This window comes from Lissotriton vulgaris, chromosome 10, assembly GCF_964263255.1.
Source record: "Lissotriton vulgaris chromosome 10, aLisVul1.2, whole genome shotgun sequence".
NCBI classification, from domain to species: domain Eukaryota; kingdom Metazoa; phylum Chordata; class Amphibia; order Caudata; family Salamandridae; genus Lissotriton; species Lissotriton vulgaris.
In genome coordinates, this window is record NC_141698.1 from 770,435,616 (window position 1) to 770,462,317 (window position 26,702).

Below are 26,702 nucleotides of genomic sequence, written 5' to 3' on the forward strand. Positions count from 1 at the left end.
AAGCTTCCACCGGGACTTCCTGTATGGTAGTGAGAGGAGACAGGTAACCACCCAAGAGCCTGCTTGGCTTACTGTGTTGAACCAGCCACATTATGTGGTTTGATGAGGTCTATTGACACAAATCTCTTGTTTTTGCAGCCGGAAAGGGGTGGTAAAAGTACAGTTCTGGTACCTTTAACATCCAGGACAGGTAAGATGTTTCGGGTCCACGATCTTCTCCCAGACTAGTTTGCTAATCTTGGGGATCCAACCAGGAGTGGCTGGCGTTTCCTTCGCTTCACCATTGGCGGTACGCTTTACTTGGACGTTACTATGTGCTTCCCGGAAGCTGTTCAGTTCCAGTTGAATATCTAAATGTTCATTGATGTTAAATGGTATTTCTACCTTCACTGTACTGGGACAATTGTGGTTTGGTACCCACATCTTAACCCCAAACAGGATCTCACAGGGAGTCCGACCACCCAGGAAGACATTTGAGGGCTCTCTGGACCTCATATAGATGGACCCAACTGCGACCTCAACCTTGTATCCTAGTCCTGGTTCTTCCTCTCCACTACTGCGTTTCCCTCACGATAATGGGGAGGAGTACCTCACATTTAATTTCCCAGTGGTGTCTTTGTAAGCCTTTGGGGCGAATACCGGACCCTCATCCAAATGGAATGTGCCATCTGCTTATGGCCAATGAAGACTTTCAGATCTTTTATAACAGTTGAAGCTTCAGCCGACCCATAGGAATCGAGAGCAGGAATCCACTGCAACCAAGATATTAACCGGATCTGATTGTAGTGGGATCGCAGTGGTCCCAATAAACATAAGCAAGAGACTTGTTCTAGATCAATAGAGGTGTCTGTGGTGGTCATGCTATGTTATAATCCTTCGCCTGCTGGCAGATGTCACATTTAAGGACAGAGTTCCTAGTCTTTTTATATAGACCTGGTCATCAATAGCGTTGCTGCAGTAACGAAAATGGAGCTGCCACCCCTTAGTGTGCAGATGCTAGGCCCTCATGTGCTACTAGGATTAAGCTTAACCTGCGATCTGAATTTGGTATTACTCTATCTTCGTGCTGGGAATATGAGCAAATGGTATGTTTTGCACACTTATTTTTTTTACAGAGTTTTATATAGCGCAAACTTGACCCGAATCGGATATCAGAGCGCTTTACATAGCACAAGTTGCACTACATGAGGACACATTCATTTTTGTTAGGCACAGGGAGATTAAGTAATTTGCACAGAATCACAGGATGTTCAGCGTCCTTGCTGAGATTCGAACCCAGTTCCCCAGATTAGAGGTCAACCGACCTAGCTGTTAAACCAACTCCTCTCCCCACTTAACTGGTAGGAGTATTTAGTTGGAAAACCTTTTGGCAAGTGGGTGTCATTGCATGCAGCACTTACAGCTGTCATAATGTCTCTATCTATTCCAGTACTGGAACTAATAATCGCAGGGACTGCAGCAGTTCGCACTGTTGCTTTTGCAGCTTCTTCAGTCATGGAATTCTCTGCATCATGTATACCTATATAGGTGTGAATCACAAGTTTGTGGCAAGCATTCTTTTAGCCTAGCCGCTTGTCCCCAAAGTGTCTTATGCTTTATTATGTGCCCTTTGGAATCTCTGAATCCATCTTGCTCTAGTAGTGTAGATATTCATTATAAGACTGGGCACAATCATATGAATCACACAATGTATGTGAGGGTAATCTGGGATCCGTATTCTCCAGTGCCGCAATTAGAGCCTTGAGTTCTGCCAACTGCTCTGTTCAATCACCTAGTGGCTGCGTCTAGGTATTTTCAGGGTGGAATTCACCATCCTGCATTCTGCCCTTAACAGAGGTGCACGTTGCAGAGTATTGCTGTTTTGTCCGTACAGCAGGCTGTGCAGAACAGTCTGTATAGATAATGTAATCAGACTGATTAAGAGGCATGACTTCATTAGGCAGAGGATATTCGTGTTCATATTGCAGAAATGCCTGTGTTTGTAATGCAGAGTCAAATATGTAGTCTACATCTGTCGTGGTTAGTGAATTGGCTCACTGTATTCATCTTGGATGCAATGCTTTAGCATTGGGATCGCTGGTTTATGTGACATCCTCTAAGGCCAGCACTGGAGTCACAACAATTATTAGTTCCCCAGAGCCAAGGCTGTCTCTCTCTCACCACAACAGTCAGTACTGCAGTCAGTATCTTTTCTGTCAGTGCAAAACACATTTCTGCATTGGTGTACAATTAAAAGAGTGTCACCTTCATTTAATGTAATATAGAACAAACCCTCTTACCCCCCAATTATACGGATCCCCAGGTTTGTTGTGTTTACACGTGTGCAAATGTATTTTGAAGCTAGCATGTCAGTTTGTACTGAACGTAAACTTTTAGTGCCTTCAGCTGTTCAGTGTGTGCTTGAAAAGTCTAGATAAATCCATGTAAGAGTGCACACTACTCTAATAAGTTTGTTGCAAGGTTATTGCCTTCACGTGACAGCTATTATCCCAAGAATAGGACATTGAGGTGGGTTATTTTAGATTTTTTTTTACATTTGTTAACCAATATGAGCAAATCCCAGTACTATGCGAACCACTCTTGTGGAGAACATTAATGTATCTCAGAACTCCCCTCTTCAACTGGAGTTGCATCACGTATAACCAATGCAGGACACTCAGCCTTGTATCCGGTGTTTCCACCTGGATATAGTCACTCAATGCTACTGCCACAAGACAATTCATCACGTTCCGGTGAACTATTGTGATTTTTGCCACGCTGTACGCATGGTCAGAGCCCCCTTCCCGGCTCAGAAGCAGTGTCCTCAATATCCGTGGCATGCCTGACATCAGTCCAGCTATTATTTTTGTTTTTACTGTTTAGGCTGGTCTTCCTTTTTTATTATGTAATCAGATGAGCGTTGAGTCCTTCGGTTTCACGTACCACTCTGATCTGCGCTTTGACTGTCCACCTCTCTCCGAGCATTTTTCCAATGAATCCTGAAATGAATGGGATGAACTTGTATCGGTATCCTGATACCTGTCGGGCATTTCAATATTATTTCTGTTACGCAGATTATATCACTTTTCAGTGGCCACCTGTTGAGGAGGTTCACCCCGTGTGACTAAGTTTTTTATTATTTTTATTATCCCATTTCTTCTTTAAAGATTTGGACGCTTGCTTAGAGATCTTCTTCAAAATGACTCAATCAGTGGTTTACTAGGTCTGGCTCTCAAATGATCTCTACCCACTGTTGAGCAGGTTTCTGCTGTCATTTTTGGTGATTTGCGCTCCTGTTCTCCTGGACCCAAATCCCGAAGGCGCTGGCATATAGCCACCACTGCTGCTTCCCCCTTTAATGTTACTTAACATAATGGTCGATACTGCAGCAAAATTGCCCATCAGTTTTATCCCAAATGCAGGATAGGGGCCGCCCTGTACTAGTTTTGAATCTGTTTAAGCACTTCTGGCGAAACAACTCATATGGGTGTACCATGAGTTCTGATCTATTCTGCTGTAAAGACTGTACCCCATGTGCTGCTGTTTCCCACTGGGGTAGCCATCCCCACTGGCAAGCATATTTTTAGAATTGTGGGCTTTTCCTTGGGTTCTGTATGGGAAAACACTGCTTCAAACGGACTTGTTTTTTTTGTGCAATCCAGAACGGAATTTCCTCCCATCTAATGGGAACTTTACCCATGACTGCATTGACTGTTTGTGGGCTAATGCCCGGTGCAGTCAGTTGCGAATGTGCAGCTTGAGTAGCCCTCACAGGATTTACTGTCATTGTTTTCATAGCAAACTGTGTCAGACTTCAGTATATATCCTGACCAGACCTTTATACAATTTATGTAATTGTGGTGCTGTCATGTTTGCTGTGTTTGGATGTGGTGTGTAATCCGCTAAATCTGGCCATGTTGCTCACTCGTTTTTTAAGGCGACCTCATCTAACTTCTTGTACAGTGTGTGTTGGGTGCCTTCAAACCAGTTTTGATATTCTTGGTGAATTAATGGTATTTCTAAAGCTTTGTAAGCGGTCTTGTTATTTGGAACGTCAGTTGCAGTGTAGGTGTGAAACAGCCTTGATCAGTTTGCTGCTGGGACTGGAGCCCATGAATAGAATAACTCTGTCCTAAATGCTTCGTGAGCCTTAGCCACAAAGGTAACCTCCTGTAAGTGTGAGATCATGTTGGAGCAGCTTCTGAGTAATTACATGTCTGCCGTTTTCATGTATGTTTAGTGCAGCTGGGTCAGCCATAAAAATGTCGATTTCAGAGAGGGTACCACTAGGGGGTAATCCCTTGAAAGGATCACACTTGAACAACCTACAGCCAAAACATAGGGTTTACCTACCCAGCTGAAGAGTATTTTTTCCTAACGCCAAGGATGTCTCCTGTTAATAGGTGAGTTAGGGTCTTTGTGTATTCAAAGGAAAACTACTCCGGCAAACGATTTAAGTAAGAATCCAAACTAAAACGTTGGCAGCTGTGTATTTGTTTGTCAACATAAGCGTAGAGGTTGTCAGACCGATGCCATGCACACCCTCGGGGTATTGTGAAAAAGCAGTTTTTCTCTAGATATCACCAAACACTGCTTGGCGTTAGTCGCCTCTAATTCACTTGGTCATTAGCTAATCAAATAAAGAGGCAGGCGCTGGGAACTGGAAAACGAGGAACAGGTTTATTTCTCCAGAGGAGAACACGTCAGTTGGGACAAACAAAATGGTCTTCTCGAGGTGCTCTAACTGTATCTCTGTGGCATAGCCTTTTATACACAATCTCAACTCTTTATTGCAGGTTAACACATTCCTGACAGTAATTTATTACTTCCCCGGGATCCCCGCTTCCAGATAGTTCCCACACATACCCAACAGCAAATGTCCCCCACCCCGGTCTCAGCAGGTGATTGTTATTGCGCATCTGGGCATTCCGGCAGGGTCTGAAATATGCGTAATCGGTCAGATCTAAGAGGGTTGTGGCATTGATTAATCCCGACCCCTGTGATGGGGAGCAAGTTCCTACTGTACGGGAGCAATAAACTGTATCCGCAGGGGCTGGTTATTGCCTGGGGTTCAGGGGAGGAGGTTATCGATGGGCTTGTTCGTGCGTGGGGGATAAAGGGGCATGGGGGTTTGGTACCGGAAGTGGCTCCGGGGCTGGGTCGCGCTGAGGATGCTTTATGACTCTAGCATGTGTGCTGGGGGGTTGTCAGAGCGCAGGGGATGATAGCGAGGTCGGGGTGACGCGCTGGTGATCGGCAATGTACGAAATGGCTGCGGTATCTAAAAATGGGTGCCGCTTACGTGCATACAGTGTCTCTTGTTAGGCAAGATGGCGCCGGCGATGTTCACGTCTGTCGATTATAATTAAACAGTCGCCCCTTTGAACATTCCCAAGACATCTTGCTAGTCTTTCAATCCCCATAATGTTTTGTATCTCTGTGTCATATATATCATTAATTTGTTCTATGCGAGTATCTACAGTCTTATGTCACAGAGTTCAGACATAGAGAACACAAGGGCGGTATACAGTGTATCCCCAGACAGCAGCCACATATTATGAAAATTGGAACCAAGAGGACCATCAATTTTTTCCAACCCCAGTCCTTTAATATGCCCCAAAACCAACTTCCAAGTGTCCAAGTCTCTTGTTCTTGATGGATCTCTGATGCCAGCCTGTGAAGGTGTTCAATTGCCTTGTAGACAGAAGGCGAGCTGTCAGGGACAAAAGTGCAACAGCTGGCACCGATGATGCGGCATTCTCCTCCACGGTCTGCTAGTACTACATCTAAAACAAGACGGTTTTGCAAAGCCAACAGGTGGACCGCCTGAAGCTCGGCGGTGTTGTTGGTGAGGATGCCGGCTGTGACGTTAAAAGCTGTCTCTACTGCTTGAGACAGGTGTCGAATGGCCCGGCTGTTTGTCATAGGACCCCAAAGCGGGACAAGGCCTTTGGCCGCATCGAGAAACTGGGATGCAGCAAAGTCCGCTTGGTCCGTGTCTCCGGACCGCCTTTCTCGGTGGTGTCCAGCAGGTGCAGTGTAGGTTGGAGGCAGAACAAAAGTGATGTAACATGTGCCCCCCAAGCCCTTTGGGAGCCAGGTGTAGGCCTTTGTACCACAGATGAAGAACATGTTGGGTGATGCAACAAATGAAGGGGGGTCGGCAGTGTTCAGTGTTCTTGTTATTTGGCAAGTGCTGTGGACCATGATTTTTGTCCCATGGCCTTCGATGCAGACAAGACCGGAGACGGTCACCACAGATAGGGCCACAGTTGTGGTTGCAGCTGTTCTTTTCTTTACAAAGGAGAAGGTTGGTCTGGCTGGATAATTCAATATTTGCATTTCCACTCGTTCTTTTGCAGGAATGTTCAACTGGAAAGTGGCGTTTGAAGTGAGAGGACAAAAGGGAGCAGTCGTTCTTCCAGTTTTGTTCAGCCTGAACTCGCTATAGAATTGTTTCATTGGCCCATCGGAATTGGCATTGTCTTTGTAGCTCGAGCATTAACCAGGCGAGGCAGGACCCATGAACAGAGATGGGTGAAGGGATTAAAGGAATGGAATGTTCAGTGGCATGTGGTAGCAACCCACAGATCCAACAGTTGGTGACATTTGCGGCAAGATTGTGTTGGTGCAACAACTGTACAAAAGAATTGTTCCAGAACTCTTTGCGCCGTTCTCGGAGTCGTGGTGGCAGTGAAACCAGATAGTGTTCTCTTTCGGTGGTGGGTTGCACAGTCAGTATCAGTGTTCGGTAAGCAGGAGCACTCGCTTCAATGATCCAGACTGTGACCATTAGCACGAGACTGGCAAGAGATGCTGTTAGGAGTGTGATTGTCTTTATACTGTGAACTTTGGCAGTCTTGGTGTTGTTGCGGTGGTTCTTCGGTTGTCCGGGATCTTCCATCAACTTCAAGAGCCCTGATGACTGGCAGGACCACGTTCTTTTGTCTAGCGTTTCTCCTGGTAGCCTTTGTAGTGTTAGCTACTGCTCTGAGACTTTTTAACTTAGTGGTCTGCTTCATCGGCACGCTCTCCTTTCGTTGTAAGTTGTACCCTTCTTTGGACGGCACTGTGGGGTCTGGAAACCCTGTCCGTTTAAGTGTCTCTGTTTCAGGGTAACAACTCAGGGCTGGTCGATCTTTGGTCAGGAGCTCTTCTTGGGTGTCCACGTCTTCGTTTGTTGCCAGTGTCGGTGCTATCCGTTTGCAGTGGTGAGCGTGCAGCCAATTTTTCTTTCCTTCCACTCGAAGTGCAGTTCGGGTGGTGATCAAGACTTGCCAGGGGCCCGCCCACCGGGGTTCCAAACTCTTCGACCTCTGGAAGTTCCTTATCAGTATGAAGTCCCCGGGTTTGATATAGTGTTCGGGGCCCCTGGATACGTCTGGTATGGCTTGCTGCACCTGTTGGTGGATAACAGTTAGTTCGCTCATTAATTTATGCAATAGTCGGACATGAGTATGTCCCGGACATCGTTAATGGTTGTCGGTTTCTGGGCCGCCCAAATCGGCCTGCCGAAAACAACCTCGTACGGGGTCAATTGGTGTCTGGTTGGGTTGGAGCGCATGGATATCAATGCCAGTGGGAGGGCATCTGGCCATTTCAGCCCAGTGGTGGCGACTTTCTTTGCTAGCTTCAGTTTCAGTGTGGCGTTGTGCCTTTCTACCAGGCCCGCTGACTGGGGGTGGAAAACGGCATGGAACTTTTGTTTCACCCCCAATCCCTTCAGTATGTGTTGGATGACCTCAGCTATGAAGTGGGGGCCATTGTCGCTCCATAAAACTCTACAAAGGCCATATCGGGGGAAGAATTCCTTCAGCAACACCTTTGCAGTGGCGGTATTGTCACGAGTGGGGTATGCTTCCACCCATTTGCTGAAGGCGCACACAATAACTAGGACGTATTTCAGACCATGGCACCTTTCTAGTTGAATGTAATCCATTTGGAGGATTTCAAAGGGATGGTCTGGGACTCCAAACCCTCCCTGTGGTACTACTGTCCCTTTCCCTGGGTTGTGTTGCAGGCATACCATGCATTGTTGTACCACACGTTTAACTGAGTCTGCTATCTTGCTGTTATGCCATACCCTAGTAATCAGTTCAGTCATGGGAGTGGATCCTATGTGTGCGGGTAAGTGTGCCATGGTCAATATGGGGATCAGATAGGCATTAGGTAGTAGCCATTTGTCTTTGTCCTTTGTCCTCCAGCAGCCTTCATCGTCTTTTAGCCCCACCCGAGCCCACTCAGTCAGTTCGTGTGGCGTACTCGTCAGTTGGATGTCTCTTATAGTGGCCCGTCTCAGCTTGTGACCTCGTCACATACATTCGTGTTGCAGTTCTGTCTTCGGCTATGGCTCGGGCAGTAACGTCAGCTAGTGCATTTCCCTGTCCAATAATGTCTGTCACTTTCTTATGGGCTTGGCACTTAATCACTGCTAGCTGCTTGTGGAGGAGGACTGCTTCAGTCAAGGCGGAAACTAGATCTCTATGTAGGATTGGTGTGCCGTGCGAGGTCCGGAATCTTCTTTCCCTCCATAGGAGCCCAAAATGGTGAACCACCCCGAAGGCGTACTGGCTGTCAGTGTATATGTTTACTGTCATTCCTGCTGCTAAAATACATGCCCGTGTGAGGGCAATCAGTTCTGCTGCCTGTGCGGATCGTTGGCCAATGCAGGTTGTTTCTATGGTGGTTTGGGCAGTGGCGACGGCGTATGACGCTGAGGTGGTGCCATCTGGGAGTTTGATGCACGAGCCATCTACCCATAGTTCCCCATCAGGTTCCGGAAAAGCAGTGTCTCGGAGATCTACCCTGCTCCTCATCTGTTCGTCAGTGAGGGTCACGCAGTCATGTAGGGGAGTCACGCTGGGGTCGTGTTGGGCGGAGGTAACAACGTAGCTGGATTTAGAGTGGTGCATTGCTTCAGAGTAATGTGTGGTGCTAGCAGGGTCAACTCGTATCCTGTCTGTCGTGCACAAGTCAGATGTTGGGTTTTGGTCTGATTCAGAAGTGTGTCAACTGCATGGGGTACTAACACTGTAAGGGAGTTGGAGAATACTATTCCTTCACTCTGGCGTATCGAAACTGCTGCAGCTGCTACTGCGCGTAAGCACGCAGGTAGCGCTTTAGCTACTAGGTCAAGGGTGGCTGAGAAATAAGCGCAAGGGCGCTGCTTGAGACCAATCGACTGTTAGGACAGATAAGGCACATCCCTCTCTTTCGTGTGTAGAGGGAGAATGGTTTGGAGTAGTCTGGGGTTCCTAGAATGAGTGCCGAACAAAGGGCGTATCGCAGTTCTTTGAACGCTGCCTGGCATTCAGGAGTCCAAGGAAGTGGTAATGGAATGTCTTTGGCTAGAAGGGAAAGTAGGGGTTTGACAATGAGACTAAAGTTCGGCAACCACTTTCGACAGAATGAGGTGAGGCATACCAAAGAGCGGACTTGCTTCTGGTTCTTAGGGACGGGAGTGTCTAGAATAGTCTGGATTCTGTCAGGCGTGAGCTTCCTTCCTTCCTTTGATAAGAGGTGTCCTAGATATGTGACTTGGGGTTTGCAAAACTAACTTCTTTCGGCGAACTTTGTGGCCATTCTCTGCAAGGAAGTGTAGGAGCTGGATGGTGGCTGTGACTGGTAGTGAAGTGGTGTCTGCTGCTAAAAGGATATCGTCTACATACTGTATCAACGCCACCCCGTCTGGGAACTGTACTGCATCGAATTGTCTTTTGAGCGCCTGGCTGTAGATGCTCAGGCTCTCTGTGTACCCCTGTGGCGCTCGACAAAATCTAAACGGGCGGGATCTTAGGGTAAATCCAAAGAGATAGCGGCTGTCTTGGTGAATGGGTATGGAGAAGAAGGCATTCTTGAGGCCAATTACGGTGAACAAAGTGGCAGTGGACGGGATTAGGGTCAGGATGGTGGTGATGTCAGAGACTACAGGGTACTGTGGCACAACTATCTTGTTGATCTCTCGTAGGTCCATGATGAAGCGGTATGCTTTCCCATCTCCCTCTCCTTGTCTCTTGATGATCGGTAAGATCGGACTGTTAGACATTGCTCACTACCTCCTCTACCACTCCTGCTTCTACTAGTGACTGTATTATTTCGACCAATGCTTTCTCGCCCTCTGGTGAACTCTTGTACTGGGGTACTTTCGGTAAGGTTGCGTCCTGTCGTATTGTTACATGCACTGGGTCTATCATCATTCGTCCTACGTATGAGTCAGCCTTAGCCCACAAGTGCGATGGCAAAGTGTCCAGTGGGAACACGTCTGCTTCGGTAATGGGGTACATGTGTTGAGATGGGTGAGGTCTTAGATGGTGGTGGTTGTCATATAAGATGACTCGGACCCAGTCAGGCGAGCATCTGATGGTAGCTTGAAAATGTTTCAGCAGATCGAGACCCATAATGGCGTCTGGGGTATTGGAGGAGAGGAGAAATGTTGTGTCAATGATATTATCTCCAAGATTAAAAGGGATCGGTTTGGACAAAGGGTTAGTGGAGGGCGTACCATCAAATCCTATTGATGTCACGTGTGAGCCAGACAAGGGTGCCCTTGGAATCAGTCATTTAGATAATGCACTACGTGCTGCTCCCGTGTCTACCAGAAATAGTGACTTCATGCCCAGGAACTTTGCGGTAACATAAGGGCCTTGCTGGGCAACATAGAGCTCGACTGGATCCCTCCCTTGCCCTTAGCAGTCCTATGCAAAGTCGTACGTGTTGTCGTAGTCAGATTGTTGGTACTGATTCTGTCGGGGACGGTCAAATGCATTGGCAATACCTGGCCTCTCTTCACTGGCGTCGTTTGCGTACCCTCTTACAAGTCTTCTACCTCTCTGTCCATTCGCTAATTCTCTCGCCCCCTTTTCCCTATTAATTCCTAACAGGATCGAGCATTGGGATTTCCAGTGTCCGTACCCCTTACAAAATGCGCACTGATCCTCCCCCCAAGTCCCGATGTCCAGCGTAGGGTGCGGATACAGTATTTCTGGGTGGTGGTGTTCGAGGGGTAGTTTGCTGATATCCTCCCTTGTATTGTTCCCTTCCTGTGTTCACTCCTTGTAGCTGTGCCATCATAACTCTTTTTTTAAAATCTTTCTTTTTCTTTTCGGTGGCCCTATCATTTTCGTTTTTCTGGTGCCCATAGTACTGGGCCATTTGAAGGATGGCCGCTGGTTTAGAGGCTGCCCAACTGCTTTCGCTGGTCTGCAGCTTCTGCGATATGTCCGGCAACAGACTCTTAACGTAATTCTGTACGAACAAGTGATGTCCAGTCGGAGTGGACATGTCTTGTCCACTATAATCAGAGAACACATTTTTCGAACCGGGAAAAGTATTCTGAAACATCTTCTTGAGGTTTCTGGCGGCAAGCGATTACTATGGACCAGTTTATCTTTTTCTCGGGAATCATGGCTTTTACTTTTTGCACTATCTTATCGGGGAGGTCTAATATGGCTTTACTGGTTTCTGTCCGGGCTTTCGTTGTTTGTCCAGCGCATCAAGTTGTCCCCAGGTACGACCGAACAGGTCTGTGTGGTCTATTCTCCTGATTTATTTCCACACGTCAGCTGGCAGACATAGCCCAAAGAATAAATCAATGTCGGCAAGCGCTATAATTGTCGATCCTAGAGCGGTACCTAACTCCGTGTAAAACGCGGTGGGATTCTTTCGCAAATCCGGCAAGGATTTGCGGAACATCAGGATGTCCTGTCTATCCCAAGGTTGATACACCCAATTGTAAACTACTCTCCCTTTGGCGTCCTGGTGATTTATGTCCTTGTGAGTTCCTTGTCCTCTAGGGGCGACCCAGTATGGGGCAGCTTCCTTTATGGGCATCATGTTATCTAGCCTCTCCATCGAGGGCTCCGTTATTACAGATGTGGTGTTTTTGATTACCCATCCTTGTTCTATGAGGTGGCGGAAGACTTATAGGGTATAGGAGAAAAGTTCCACCACATAAGTCATTTTCGTCTCCTGTATCTACCTTTCTGTTTAGAATCAGGAGTCGGTCAGGTTCTACGTCCTTGTATTTTTCCTCATAAGCCGTGAGGGTATGGTAGCAAAAACACACGACAAAGTGCTGCTTGTGCTTGTCGACATAGGAGTTACATATATCTGTTATGTACTCTTCTGCTTCCTTCCTGTCTACTAGGGTTTTAACGATTTTCTCAATGCCTGCTCGCTCACTCTTACTCAATCGTGGTATTCTCACCGGTCCTTTCTCTTTTACTTCGGTTCTTACTGGTGTGTCCTTTGACGAGGTATCTGGCACGAGAGGTTCGGTTGGCACAAAAGCCGTGGATACCGAGGCCCTGGCGCTACCTGCGGTTGCGTTCTGTGATTCTTGGTGTTGCATTAGAGGATGAGTAGGGGCATAAGGAGGTGGCATGTAGATGATCGGTGGACCTAGGAGTAAATCGTTGTCTATTTTTTGTTTCAATGGTAACTCAGGGTAAAGAGCTGAGGGCGCTCTGACAGGGTATTGACCCGAGATCTGATTCTCGCTCCTTCCTAGCATTTTCTCTTTCCTTAATCTCCTCCTCTAAGTTTTTGCCAGCTTGGTGAGCTGATTTCCGTAGTTCCTTCTCTATTCTTGCTTCGTCTCTCTTCTTTCGCTGAACTGTTTCTTTTCGCCACAAGCCGAAACTGTCGAGCATGGCTGGCGTAGTTTTCTTTTCGCAAAGGGCTTTCTCTAGCGCTTCTATTTTAGCGGGGTCAAAAGATCCCATCAGTGGCCACTGATTTTCTCGATCTTTCTTAGTGTGTTTATGCCATAGTTTGCTATAAGCTACAGCGACTAGTCCATATTTTACATACATGTCCTTATTAGGGGTGCCCTCCGGTGGAGCCGGATGATTGACCTCTAATAAACGGTCCAGGTTGAACCAATTACCAATCAGTGGGGAGAAGATAGGCATGACGTATTATCGGTCAATAAAAATCGCAAACAATTGTGGATAAAGGTCCGCACTACCTATCCTTCGCTGTCTGCAAAGAGAGAATATTCCTATTCTTCGTTGTTTGCAAGCAGGGAATATCTCAAAAAGAACCAAATATCTTCAGAACCAAAAAGAGCGTAATGCTAGTATTTCAATCCAAACAATTCCAATACAAACAATCAATCAATCAGACGGATAAACCATCCTACCAATCAGACGTATAAACGTCCTACTCGACCTTACCCGGACCGTTTGGACAGTTCTTCGTCTTCCACTTCCAGCGCCCGATCGTCCTCTGTTCTCCGTTTTGCCGCGGCACTCCTGTGGGATCCCAGTTAGGACCGTAGATCACTCGAGAGCGGTCCGTTCGGAACCAGTGAAGTTCGGATGATCGGCTGCCAGATGAGGGTCTCTTTCAGGCAGGTGCACTTTCCCGATTGTTGCAGTCATTCACTCCGTCGTTAGGACCTCTCTACCGGGCCCACGTGTCGCTAATGGGCCCCACGTTGGGACGCCAATTGTGAAAAAGCAGTTTTTGTCTAGATATCACCAAACACAAGGCGTTAGTCGCCTCTAATTCACTTGGTCATTAGCTAATCAAATAAAGAGGCAGGCGCTGGAAACTGGAAAACGAGGAACAGGTTTATTTCTCCAGAGGAGAACACGTCAGTTCGGACAAACAAAATGTCCTCTCTAGGTGCTCTAACTGTATCTCTATGGCATAGCCTTTTATACACAATCTCAACTCTTTGTTGCAGGGTAACACATTCCTGACAGTAATTTATTACTTCCCCGGAATCCCCGCTTCCAGCTAGTTCCCACACATACCCAACAGCAAATGTCACCCACCCTGGTCTCAGCAGGTGATTGTTTTCGCACAGCTGGGTATTCCGGCAGGGTCTGAAATATGCGTAATCGGTCAGATCTAAGAGGGTTGTGGCATTGATTAATTCTGACCCCTTTGATGGGGAACAAGTTCCTACTGTACGGGGGCAATAAACTGTATCCACAGGGGCTGGTTATTGCCTAGGACCGGATCGAACAGCCAGGTGCAGGGGAGGAGGTTATCGATGAGCCTGTTCGTGCGTGGGGGATGAAAGGGCATGGGGGTTTGGTAGGGGAATTGGCTCCAGGGCTTGGTCGCGCTGAGGATCCTTTATGACTCTAACATGTGTGCTGGGGTGTTGTCAGAGCGCGGGGATGATAGCGAGGTCAGGGTGACGCGCTGGTGATCGGCAATGTACGAAATGGCTGCGGTATCTAAAAATGGGTGCCGCTTACGTGCATACAGTGGCTCTTGTTAGGCAAGATGGCGCCGGCAATGTTCACGTCTGCCGATTATATTTTAACAGTATGTTGACCTGTAGTCCTGTTAGCTCACAGTGCATCATCTGCACCCCAAAGCCAGTATGGTGGTAGATGGATTACACAACCTCAGAACATGGCAACCCGGACTCCACAAGGAAATCGTGGTAGTAGATCTAGAACCTTTACATTCGGTTACTCATGCATACACAAAGAAATACACTAAGTAGTCAGCAAGCCATTTCAATATTTATTGAAGCATAGTTACTATTGTACAAAATGTGTTCTGCGATAATCAATAGAATTAGACAGAATAGTGTGATTATCATTACAATATCATTGAAAAATAGGAACAATTCCACCATTGTGCTGTAACAGTGAGTATATACTGGCATATAAGTACTGCGTTATAGTGTATTCCTACCTAGCGCTTCCTAACCTAGTTTGCCTAGGGTGGGTGATCGGCCAAATCCCTGTCGGATGTTCTAACTCACTATCCCTGTGAGTAAGTGTCATATGGATGCCCGTGTTGGTCGTAAGTGGGACATCCCTCTGCGCCGTGGTAAACCGGAATCAGTTGGGCTGGAATTACATCATGCAACACCCGCTGTGTCTGCGAATTCCTCTCCCTTAAACAAGGAAGCAATGCTGTGTATATATAATGCCACCTATTCTGCCATGCTGAAGCCCCAGTCACGTCACTATTGTTTATTCTGTTGTGATAGCTTAGTCTCCTACCGGGCAACAACATTTGAGCAATGAACTTAATCCCTTTGGTCAGAATGATCCAGGTGTTGAAATAGTGTGCCTACGGAGTGGAAATGTAAACCATGCAGTTTCAGAGAATATTATCCTGCACAGACATGCAAACAAATGTATGTCACATGTCACTGTGTAAGAAAGAAGGCATCTTAAGAAACATGAGCATGCAGTGTTTCTACTGGGCCTATCCTACCCAAGTGACGGTGTCCCTTCAGATTTCCTTGCCCACGCACTGATGAGAGCGAGAATAAGGAATTGGATTTACTTTAATGGGACATTTAGTCTTTTATTCTGGTCTCTATAGCCTTAATGAAATATTGTTGGTGATCATGCTATTAATTGCGACAAGGAATGACATTTTGAGGTGAGTCAGCAACCTTGTTCACCTGTCTCTTCCCCACATGCCAAAGAAAGTATATTTTGATATTTTCTTGATAAACTACAAATCCTGAGGATTAATCCAGTAGGATTTAAATGATTGCTAAAATGATGATACTAAAGCTGGCCAAAAACGTTGCCTTCGGACAAGACACCGGGGAGAAACCTCTCCACCTTTGTTACCTCTCTTCAGTCACCACTTAAAGTGCAGTTTGTTAACCAGCAAGAGAGAGATCTTCTCCTAACTTTAATTTGCATGAACGTTGAAGAAGCAGTGTGTCCGCTAACTGTAGGAGTGGCAGAGCCAAACATAGATGTATGTTGTAGCAACTTGTTTTTGAAACTTGACGGAACTAAAATGTTACACTTGACTCAGCTAAAATGTTAGCAAGAATTAGTGTCCTTAACAGATTTTGAAATGTTCCTTTAGTAATGGCATACTTTTAATATGTTGGTTACTTTTGTAGGTATTTGTGAAATGCCATTTTGACTACAGTCCATATAATGATAACCTTATCCCATGCAAAGAAGCCGGATTACAGTTTTCTAAAGGAGAAATTCTTCAGATAGTAAATCGTGAAGATCCTAATTGGTGGCAGGTCGGTACAATATTTTAAACTTCACTGTGCGTTTGTATAGTTATTTAAGATCATAACCAGTCTCTTTTTGCTTTAAGGTTCTGTGCTCTGAAACCACACCCACTACAGCATCCCAGGGTGCAGGCCTGAAATGAATGTGAACTTAGTATATTCTTTTGTCTTAATGTTGTGCGCATACTTTAGATGTCTGTCATCATAGACAGTAAAGTTTATTGGGAAACATTTTTATTTTTTTTGAAAATCGCATACATTTTAAGCATTCATTTGATATTAAGAATGATGTGTCCGCAAGTAGAAATGGAAACCGTATGCTCGTCTTTATTACAAAGAATATGCATCTCAGCAGTATAAAGGAATTCACTTTGACCATTAAGGGTATCTTTGAAAGAAAAAATGATAATGCCTTTTAAATTAGTTATTTGCCATTTTTTTAATGTTGGGTTTTTGGAGCGTTGATAACGAGGTATGTGAAAGCTCACAGCATAATATGGAATTCAATATTAATATTTGTAAGAAAAAGACCATTGAAATAAGCAAAACAGGAAAGCATATACAACAAATGTATGCAGTGTGGAAGAGCCAGTAATTGGGGAACATCTTTGTAATGTAGTTTAATGTGTAGAATGTTCGTGCCACCTGCTTGAGAAAATACTGGAGGTGACTATGGATAAAACTCCTATCTTTTGTATTTCCAGGTTTCAGCATGTTCAAGTACTTGCTGGAGCAGTGATGTCATCCAGTATTGATCCACATTCTTAAATCATCCCCGCCGTCGAGGTGGCAGTTTCAGTGTAAAATAATAGTTACTAGTAATTTATATCATCATAGGCAACAATGCATTGCACAGTCATTGCTGTAGCTCATCCATGTATTGTTGTAAAAAAGAACCAAAGTTTTGAAACACAGCCAATCAGGCACCAGCACCCTCTAGAACACTCCACAGAGAGGCAAGACCCTCAGATTTTCTACTGTATGTCGTTGTGACAGGGAGTCTCCCTGAGCGCTGCTCAGTTATTTCTCTTCATTTGGATTTCTGTGAGTACATGATATCCGATTCTTCTAAAAGGGACTCTTCAGGCCTTGTAGGTCATGTGGGAAGAAAAGGCTGCATTTTGAAGATCCCTAGAAGGATTGTATTTATTGCCTGTACCCTCTTCACAAGTTAAGGGACTGTAGAATATGTAGAACCTTCTCCTCTAAAGACACTTATAGACTGGCAAGGCAGATGGCTTATCTGGATGGAAAGGCTAAAATCAAAAACCTCTGTTCTATTTGATAAGGAAGGCAGTATTAGTTCCCAGGCTTCCACCCACCTGTCTAAGAAAAGAGACAGATCTGCAGATTCCCCTGAGGGACAAAAGAAAGCTTATAAAAAGACCCATCATGAGTCTGAACATAATGCCTCAAAAAAAGGGAAGCTTACATTTCCTTCTGAGGAGAAATCTGCTTCAAAAACTGCCTCTAAACCTCCCTCTAAGCAGCCTAAGAGTCAATAAGAGTCTGACTAGACCTCTTCGTCTTCAATAAAGACTTCGTCGACGACACCACCACCTTTGGATTTTGTACCTCAGAATTAGTCGTCGTCTCTTGCATCGTCGACGGAAGCTACTACGAAGACTTTACCGTCGTCAACGACAGCCATTACATCGTCAGCACCTGCACTCACAACGTGCCTCTAATGACACCACCACCACTGTCTTCATCTCTACTGTTGATGGCACTTCGAACGTCGAATCCACTTCCATCTTCGACAGCACTTCCATCGTCGAATCCTCCACCGCTGACGACGGCTACTTCATAGGCGACAGCAACTTCTTCAGCAGTAATTTTGCCGTTGACTGCATCGACAATGACTACACCGTTGTTGACAACTGTTTTTTCTACATCGATGCTGTCCGTTTCACTGTCTACGAAGATTCCGTCGACGCCTCAACAAAAGAGGCCCTCTTCATTACAATTCACTCCGGTCTTGTCCTCTAGATTCTCGTCGGCGATTCCGTCGTCAAGAAGATTTTACCAAGATCCATCATACATCTCCCCTTTGCCTTCTAGTCATATTTTAGAGGAATCTGAGGATGATGGGTTGTTTAGTCCAGCCCTTCTCAACTTCATGTAAAATTTCAGGAAGAGGAGGATGAAGATGAGTGTCATGGGCCATATTATCAGCCCAGAGCCAATGATACAAATGCCTGTTGCATTAATGCAGGATCTCACGGCTATGCTGCATGATTACCACATGCTCTTCCCTACAGCAGCAGGAACTGAGGAAAAGGGAAGGTCTCCTCCGCCTGTTTTGGACTCTGTAATATGTGCCCACTGCTGAGTCACAAGATTCTGTACCTGTACCACAAGACCAGATGCCACAGGATGATGCAGATGAAGGTGCGATTCCTAAAACGCCTACTATTGTAGATGAATGGGAAGATGATTTAATCCTTACACCTTCTCCACCAGCTCCTCAAGCGTTTGACTCTCTGCCTGAAGATATTGGGGGATTCCATACATTAATGGAAAGAGTGGCAAATCGTTTTCACATACCAATGCCGGTTAAACAGTATGACTGTTTTTTATATGATTTTTAGAATCAAAATAGAAAGTCTGTATGCTCAATTCCCATTATAGATCATATTTGGAGGAAGGAGTTAAAATCATGAATAATCCATATTCGGTGCCTGCAATTCTTCCTAGGATTGATAAACAATATGAAGGCCCTGACGATGCACCTTCTTAGTGGGAACAGCCTAGGCCAGATTCTGTTATTACTCAGGCTGCGCAATGAAGATCGCGGAATCCTTCTGTACCCATTACAGCTCCGCCTGATTAAGACGGAAGATATTTAGACAACATTGGGAAGAGGTTCACTACTATTGCTGGTGCATCAGTGCGTGCCACAAATTCCCTAGCAATCCTAGGAAGATATGGCTACCAAATGTGGTCTGATGTGGCTTCATTTCTCGATTTATTGCTGGACGATAAAAAAACAGGAGGCAAGGAAAATTTTGCTTCAAGGGTAATGGTCGGCCTCTTAGATAATCTATATATCCATGGATATTGCTATTTGGCTTTTAGACAACTAGCAGGAGCTGCAGTTCCCCATCGCTAAGGATGGCTCAGGTCTACAGCCTCCCGTCCAGAGATACAAATTAAAATTTTACATATGCCATTTGATAGACGCGCACTATTTGGGAAGCATATAGATGGCCTTTGCAAGAAATAAGGAAGGCACACTGCAATATAGGAAGAACCCTTTTTGAGGTGCACGTGGCAGGTCATATTTCTTTCAAGGGCGCTATCAGAAGTACCAACCTCAATCATATCAGTATAGATATGGCTATCAACAGCAGCAGTCCTATCAAACCTCACCGTCTGCTGCTTACTGCAGACAGCAACCCAAATGTAAACAACCTACTCAGACCAGAGACAATGCTAGAAAGCAGTGACAACTTCCTAGCACCTGCTGTGATTCGGCTAAACCCCAATCTCAATTCAACAAATATTTCCCTATACTACGATCAATAAAACAAAATTACAATGGACAAATGGGTCCTGGACATCATAAAGTATGGTCATACTCTAGAATTCGTAAAAGTCCCACTACCTCATCCACCTCTAAAGAAGCTTCCACCTCATCTCAAATTGCTCAGAAAGGAAGCCATGGTTGTGCTCCACAAAGGGGATATAGAAAAAGTTCCTCATTCTCAGATAAGAAAAGGTTTTTATTCCCGCTTCTTCCTAATAAAAAAGAAGTCTGGAGAATGGAGGCCAATTCTGGATCTCAGAAAACTAAACAAATATCTGCAGAAAACGTCTTTCCGCATGGTCACCCTGCAGGAAATACTTCAACATCTCTATCATGCGGACTTTATGACCACTCCAGATTTGCAAGATGCTTATTTCCATTTCTCTATTCATCTCAAACATTGAAAATGTCTAATTTTCACTGTGGCAGATGCTCATTTTCAGTTGAGTCCTCCCTTTTGATCTTCCTTCACCCCAAGAATATTCGCCAAATGTCTGGCTCCAGTTGCTGCTCCTCTCGGGCTTCAGTATCTGCAATTGTTTCCTTACCTCGACCACTGGCAAGTAAAAGCACCGTCTTTTCAGCAGGCCTCAAAGGCAACTTCAATCTGCTTACAAATGTTTTGTTTCCTGGGGTTAGCTCTCAATTATCAAAAGTCAGTTCTGCAACAGTCTGAGAACGTTTCTTCTCGGAGCAATCTTAGACACTGTCCAAGACAGGCATTCTTATCTGCAGCAAGGCAAACACACCTGATTTCTCTAGCGACAAGGCTAACTGGAAAAAGTTTGCTTCTGTGAGACTGATAAAATCTGTGCTCTGCATGATCTCCTCAGCAATTCTAATGGTTCCTTGTGCTCCTCTCAGAACGAGTACATTACAGGAGGAGCTGGACAATCAATGGCTCTAAATAATGGTATTGTTCAACGACCTAATGCAAATAACTCCAGTCATGAAAACAGCACTTCTTTGGTGGCAGTCTTCTAGGAATCTCTCGACTGGGCTAACTTTCCTTTTTCAACAAGCAAGGAGGTACTCGTTCCCATATTATATCTCAGGAAGCACTGAAAATTTGGAAATGGATTCTCACACCACATCGTTATCAAGGTGGAACATCTTCCAGGGGTGAGAAACAGTCTGGCAGATGCTTTAAGCAGGACTTCCAATTCTTGCCACGATGGGAGCTATATGTGAAGATTCTCGATTTCATCTTCCAGATGTGGGGAAAGCCCAGCTTGGATTTCTTCGCTTCCAGTATGAATCGGAAATGCCAATTCTTCGCCAGCTGGTAACCAGAAAGAGGATCAGTGGGAAACGCTTTTCTAATAATGTGGTCTGGGATCTTCGCTTATGCCTTTCCTCCTTTCCTGTTAATACCAAGGATCCTAATGAAAATGAAAAGGTAGCCTTGCCATCTGATCCTCATTGCTCCACGTTCGGCCAAGCCAACATTGGTTCACAGAACTTCTTCTGCACTCAGAATGCAAACCTTATAGTCTTCCAGTATCTTCAACTCTGTTAACGATTAACAGGGGCCAGATTTTCCATCCACATCCAGCGCCACTACAGCTGCATGCGTGGTTACTGAACTCACTGAATTTACAGACCTAGACCTGCCGCTAGACTGTAGAGACATTCTTTCGAAAGCAAGGGCTCCATCAAATATCAAAACTTAGTCTCAAATGGAAACATTTTGTTCATGGTGCCTTCGTAAAAATGTGCACCCACTTGAGTCTTCTCCAGATAAAATGTTGCCTTATCTTCTCTAAATCCGGCCTTATGTTCACTTCTATTAAGGTACATCTTGCTGCGATCTCTACTAACAGACGTTCCTTTGGAAATGTATCCCTTTGTTCATGTCGACTGGTAAAACAGTTCATGAAAGGACTTTTCAGAGTGTTTCCTCCTATAAGAGTTCCTCCTCCAGAATGGAGACTTAATTTAGTTGTGGCGCAACTTATAAAACCCCCCTTTGAACCTATACACAGAACTGAGCTCAAATAGGTTTTCTCAAAAATGGCTTTATTGTTGGCTCTTACATCAGCCAGGAGAGTCCGCAAAATTCAAGCCTTCACAATTAAAGAACCATACCTTCGCTTTACAAATGACTAGGTACTGCTTAGAACAAATCCAGTATTCATTCCAAAGGTACAATCTGCTTTCCAACTTAATGAGCTGGTTATTTTGAGAACATTCTTTCCAAATTCTTCTTCCCCAGCTGAGAAGGCTCTTCATACATTGGACATTAAGAGATGTCTAAAGTTTTATTTATCACATACTAAAAGCATCCGAAAATCTGATCAGCTTTTTGTTTCCTATGGTTCACAAAAGCCAGTTACTGCAGTGACTAAAGCAACTATTGCCAGGTGAATTGCAACTGCTATTAATTTCTGCCATTCTAAAGCAGGTAGACCTCTTAATTTCTAACCTAAGGCTCATTCTACAAGAGCAGAAGCATCCTCCTGCGGTGCTCTTTGCGGCAGTGCCATTGGATAAAATTTGCCGTGCTGCAACATTGAAAAATGTTCATACATTTACGCAGCACTAGTGCTTGGATTTGGATACGCAAGCGGCAATAGGACAAGCAGTCTTACGTAATCTTTTTCTATAAGGTACACCTCTGCTTTGGAGGTGTTTAATTTTAATTCACTGCATTTTGATTTCCATGTTATTGCTATTTATTTGTATATATATATATATATATATATATATATATATATTCATATTTATATATTCATATTTATATATTCATATTTATGAGTAGATGTGTACATGTATATCTGTTTAGATATCTATTAGTTCTTTATATGGAACCCGCCAACCTCTAGTATTAAGTCTGAATGATTATTCTTTCAGTAATTGCTGGCTATTCGAATTCAAGCATGTGACTCTATGAAAGATCCAATACTGGATAACAAAACGAGTTACTTACCTGTAACTTAAGTTATCCAGTATTTCATAGATTCACATGCAAACCATGATGATATGAATTACTACAATTATTATTTTACCGTGAGACTCCCACCTTAACGGCAGAGAGGATTTAAGCATCTAAATCTGTGAAAAATACCAATACTGGATAACTGAAGTTACAGGTAAATAACTCGTTGTCTTACTTTAGATCAGACCAAGAACCAACTCCAGCACAAAGGCGTTCACAGGATGGGGATCAAAACAGCTCATTGAACACCCAGTTAAGGACCTAAAACCTCTCCACCCCAAGTAAACTCTTATTTAAACCAAGAGTCTTGTCTTCGTCGCCTTTGTAATAACTTCTCAACCCACTTATACACAACTGTGTATCCTTCATCCACTGGGCCCCCTACATCTTGTAATATGAGCTTTGGAAAACTCCTGGTCACCCCTTTTCATGCCTCTTAATGTCTGGAGACCGCTGAGCAACTTTGTTTCGCATCATGTGTATTTTGTAATTCTCCATACTCCGTGTTCGAAACCGTAATCTTTAAGTGCGCTGTTGAGGAATGCTTGTCCACTTTCAGTGGAATGAAAGTGGCCTTTGTTGTGTGCTTGTGGACTGTGAACTGAAAGGTGTTGACTATAATAGGGCCCCCTTACTTTGGGAATCTTAATATGGTCCACAGGTACTTTACTTCACATAAATAAGCTATTGGTCAGAGGTGCACATGCACCCCAAAGTTGCATGCAAATTAGACTAGAGTTAACCACACAAAGCAAGGCTTATTGATGGTATCCTTCCAATAAACAGGTCTATTCGGGCTCACAACAATACATTTTGATTTTCACCATTACAAAGCATTAAAAAAGAGAAAAGTGCACCAACTGACATATGACAAATCTATTCTGTGCTTGCGCTTTCAATCAGTTGTCCCATCATTCTTCTGCACAGTAGAAAGTTGCTGAATAACTATTAATTAACAAAAACAAGTATTGGCAAGTCAATGGTCTTGTTACTTTTAAATAAGTGTTCACATTGTCAAGCCCTTCAGCAGCTGCAGTCTGCATATTCCAGATGCAGGCATAAGTTCCTTATGCCATTACTCGATGTCCTTCAAGTTAGACGGAAGTGCTCTTTAGCAGGCTTCTGTACTATAAGCTCACACTTTAGGTCACATAAGCATAACTTGTCCTCTTTTCATCAAAACGATTCTTCAATGCAATGGTAAGATTATACATTGCAAAGGTAGAGGTATGTTATTGTATAGTAGCTTAGGTATGGTAGATTAGTTATGATCTAGTAGAGAAGGTGTGGTAGGTTAAGTATAATATGGTAGGATATATATTGTATAGTGGGTGACGAAGGGAAGGTAGGTATCATAGGGTAGATAAGTGTGGTAGGTAAGGATGGTATTATGGTTGCCGAATTATGGTATGTTAGTTTATAGCTTATGCTAGATAGGTATAGTAGGCTATTATGAAAGGTTAATATGTGTATTTAGGGGACCGATATACCAGTGAAAAGATTCAGTTCCATTATTTCAGACTGCACCTTGGGTGGGCTGCTCCCACTTTTTGCAATTGTGCTCTACTTTTTTTAAGTACTAGGTTAGCGTTCTCCAGCAGGGAAAAACAAACCTTTCCGGCACTCCTTAAGATGCGTTTCTACTGTATAAATCGTTACACAACACTGTCGTTTCAGTCGTATTTATTTATCTTCTTTTAAATTAAATTCAATTCATCAACTTAAATTCTTATTTTGGTTGTAATGTTCAATTCACATTATTCGTTGGAATAGAATATTTACAAAGTTAACAGGGTTCCCCAATGCATTTCGGGCATTCGCCCTTCTTCAGGGCGTTATTCCTAAAATAAAGGAATGGTAGTTTATGATGATAATCAAGGCCTAGGTGCCACATAAATGGGGTGTGACATAACTAGCGAACTAATCTGAACACTGGTGTGCCGCCGTGAATTCAAGGTGTCTTCACTGCAAGATAAATGATCAAAGTTGTTAAGTGGATGCTGGTATTACATAGGAGTGTAAACGGAGACTAAGATCAGAAATGGTGCTAGTAAAAAAATGATTTGTATATGGAGCATAGGGCTCGTGCCCATACCAGAACATCAAGGTATAAAGTTATTAGCCGAGTACAGCATTCTGGTGTGCATCTACCTAATATCAAAAGCTAAATATTTAGCCATAGTTGCGTGATTAGAGGTGAAATGCTCGATTGCGAATACTCCAGTCCACTAGGTGATAATGTTATGAGCATAATGCTCGTTGCCTACTAGCAACAGTGACGGTGAAAAACAGAATTGTGAAACCTTAACGAATTCCTCAAACAAGTGCACTGTACTTGGAACGGCCGCAATGTGGCTCGTGCTTTATCGCGTTCACAATACTTAAGACGTGCAATTATAAAAGCATAGTTACCGCTTACCTGTTAGATGTGGATTCAATATCATCGATACTTCATAGAAAATGTTAGTTCCATTCAGGCAGGATGCCGGAAGTTGTTTTTAACTAGATTCTGACCCACGTGTACTGAACGTACACCGTGAAAAAAGACTGACTGTTTCGGTTGTGAATAAGTGAATCAACTTAAATTGTGTATAATAAAAAATAATGATAAATATGCACTTTCTAAAATATCACCGAAGGTGTATATAGTATATGCTAATTTCGTTTTTGGGCTGTCGTTATGGCAAGAGATTAGTGGGCTTGTGAACGTTTACATGAACAGTGTAAACAGACTAACAAATTTGCCGGTCACATATGAGTTATGTTATGTTAATTGTTTATTTATTCAGCGCACGTACGCCCATGGGCTTCATGGCGCTATTGAACAGTGGGTTTGAAGACATAACACAGCAAGGCATTTTCGGCAGTCATCTATTTAGAGTATGCCTGTTTAAAAAGCCAGGTCTTAAAAGCATGACTAAAAGAAAGAAGGTTTTCAGTTTGTCGCAAGGATTGTGGCAAGGAGTTCCAAAGGGAGGTTGCAAGGTAGTGAAAAGTGCTGCCTCCCTGACGTTTTTTCTTATACTGGGGTACCAAAAGTAAATCTTTATGGGCTGAACGAAGGCTGCGTGAAGGGATAGATTTACATATCAGCTGCCTTATAAATTTCGGGCCCTTATTTTGCAAAGCTTTAAAAATAATACATCCGGCCTTGAATGCGGCTCTCTGCGCCACAGGCAGCCAGTGTAGTTCTTCTAAGCCTGGCCTGATGGACTGCCACTTAGGTTGCATATAAATAAACCTGGCTGCCTGATTCTGCAGATACTGCAGTCTTTTAAGCTGACCAACTGGAAGACCCAGATAAAGACTGTTTGAAAAATCAAGGCGGGATAAGACCAATGCGATGACTGCCTGAATCGGACCCGAGTGGGTTAAAAGATGGGCAATTTTCCTTATCTTTCTCAACTGGAAGAATCCAGAAGAGACTACCGTTCCTTTCTGGCTTTTCAGTGAGAGATCCTCGCTGATGGTTACCCCCAGACTCTTAACGGAGTGAGATTTGCTGGGGGGATTTCCCAAGTCCAAGGGCCAAAAATGGGGGCCCCAGCTGATTTCACTTTTCCCGGGCAAGACATGTTCTGTCTTGCCCGGGTTGAGCTTAAGATGGTTCAAAGTCATCCAGCTTTGGATGTGGGTCATAGTGGCTTGGAATTCTACAACTGCATCAGGAGAGCTGAGGGAAAAAATAAGTTGTAAATCATCTGTGTAGTTGTATATCGTGACATTGTGATTTTTCAAAGAATACAACAAAGGGCGCAGGTACAGATTAAATAATAAAGGGGACAGGGAAGAGCCCTGAGGAACTCCACAAGAGGTACTGATTTTGGGGGCTGTGAACATACCTAACCTCACAGATTGAAAGCGTACAGATATGAAGGACTACAGCCAGCTCAAGGCAGGGCCCCCGAGGCCGGCCTGTTCGACACGGTCGACCAAGATGGAATAGTCGGCCGTGTCGAACGCCACCGACAAATCAAGGAGCACCAGAGCCTGATGCAAGTTCTTATCAGCATTGGTTCTTAAGGTTTTCTGGACTGCAAGTATGACTGTCTCTGTCGATTGGCAGGGACGAAACCCTGCTTGATTGAATTCTAGGTATTCAGTAGATTCAATAAAATTGGAGAGACAGTTGGTGACATGGGCCTTCAACATTTTCGATAGGTAGGGTAGAAGGGAGATAGGCCTATAGTTTGTGAGGTCCAGTGGATCAATGCCCGTTTTTTTAGTCAACGGGATCAACAGTGTTATGTTATGTTATGTTACGTATCTCTTATATAGCGCATGGCTAC

The 26,702-nt window shown here is 44.3% G+C and overlaps 1 protein-coding gene across 2 annotated transcripts in view; it reads left to right on the top strand.

Moving 5' to 3' along the window:
- The window catches only part of PALS2 (protein associated with LIN7 2, MAGUK p55 family member), a 985,569-nt gene that overhangs the window by 568,389 nt on the left and 390,478 nt on the right, over positions 1-26,702 (top strand). For both annotated transcript variants that reach the window (XM_086941681.1, XM_086941682.1), the window contains exon 7: positions 15,824-15,955. In XM_086941681.1, the coding sequence (XP_086797807.1) occupies positions 15,824-15,955 (132 nt within the window). The remainder of the gene's footprint in view (positions 1-15,823; positions 15,956-26,702) is intronic.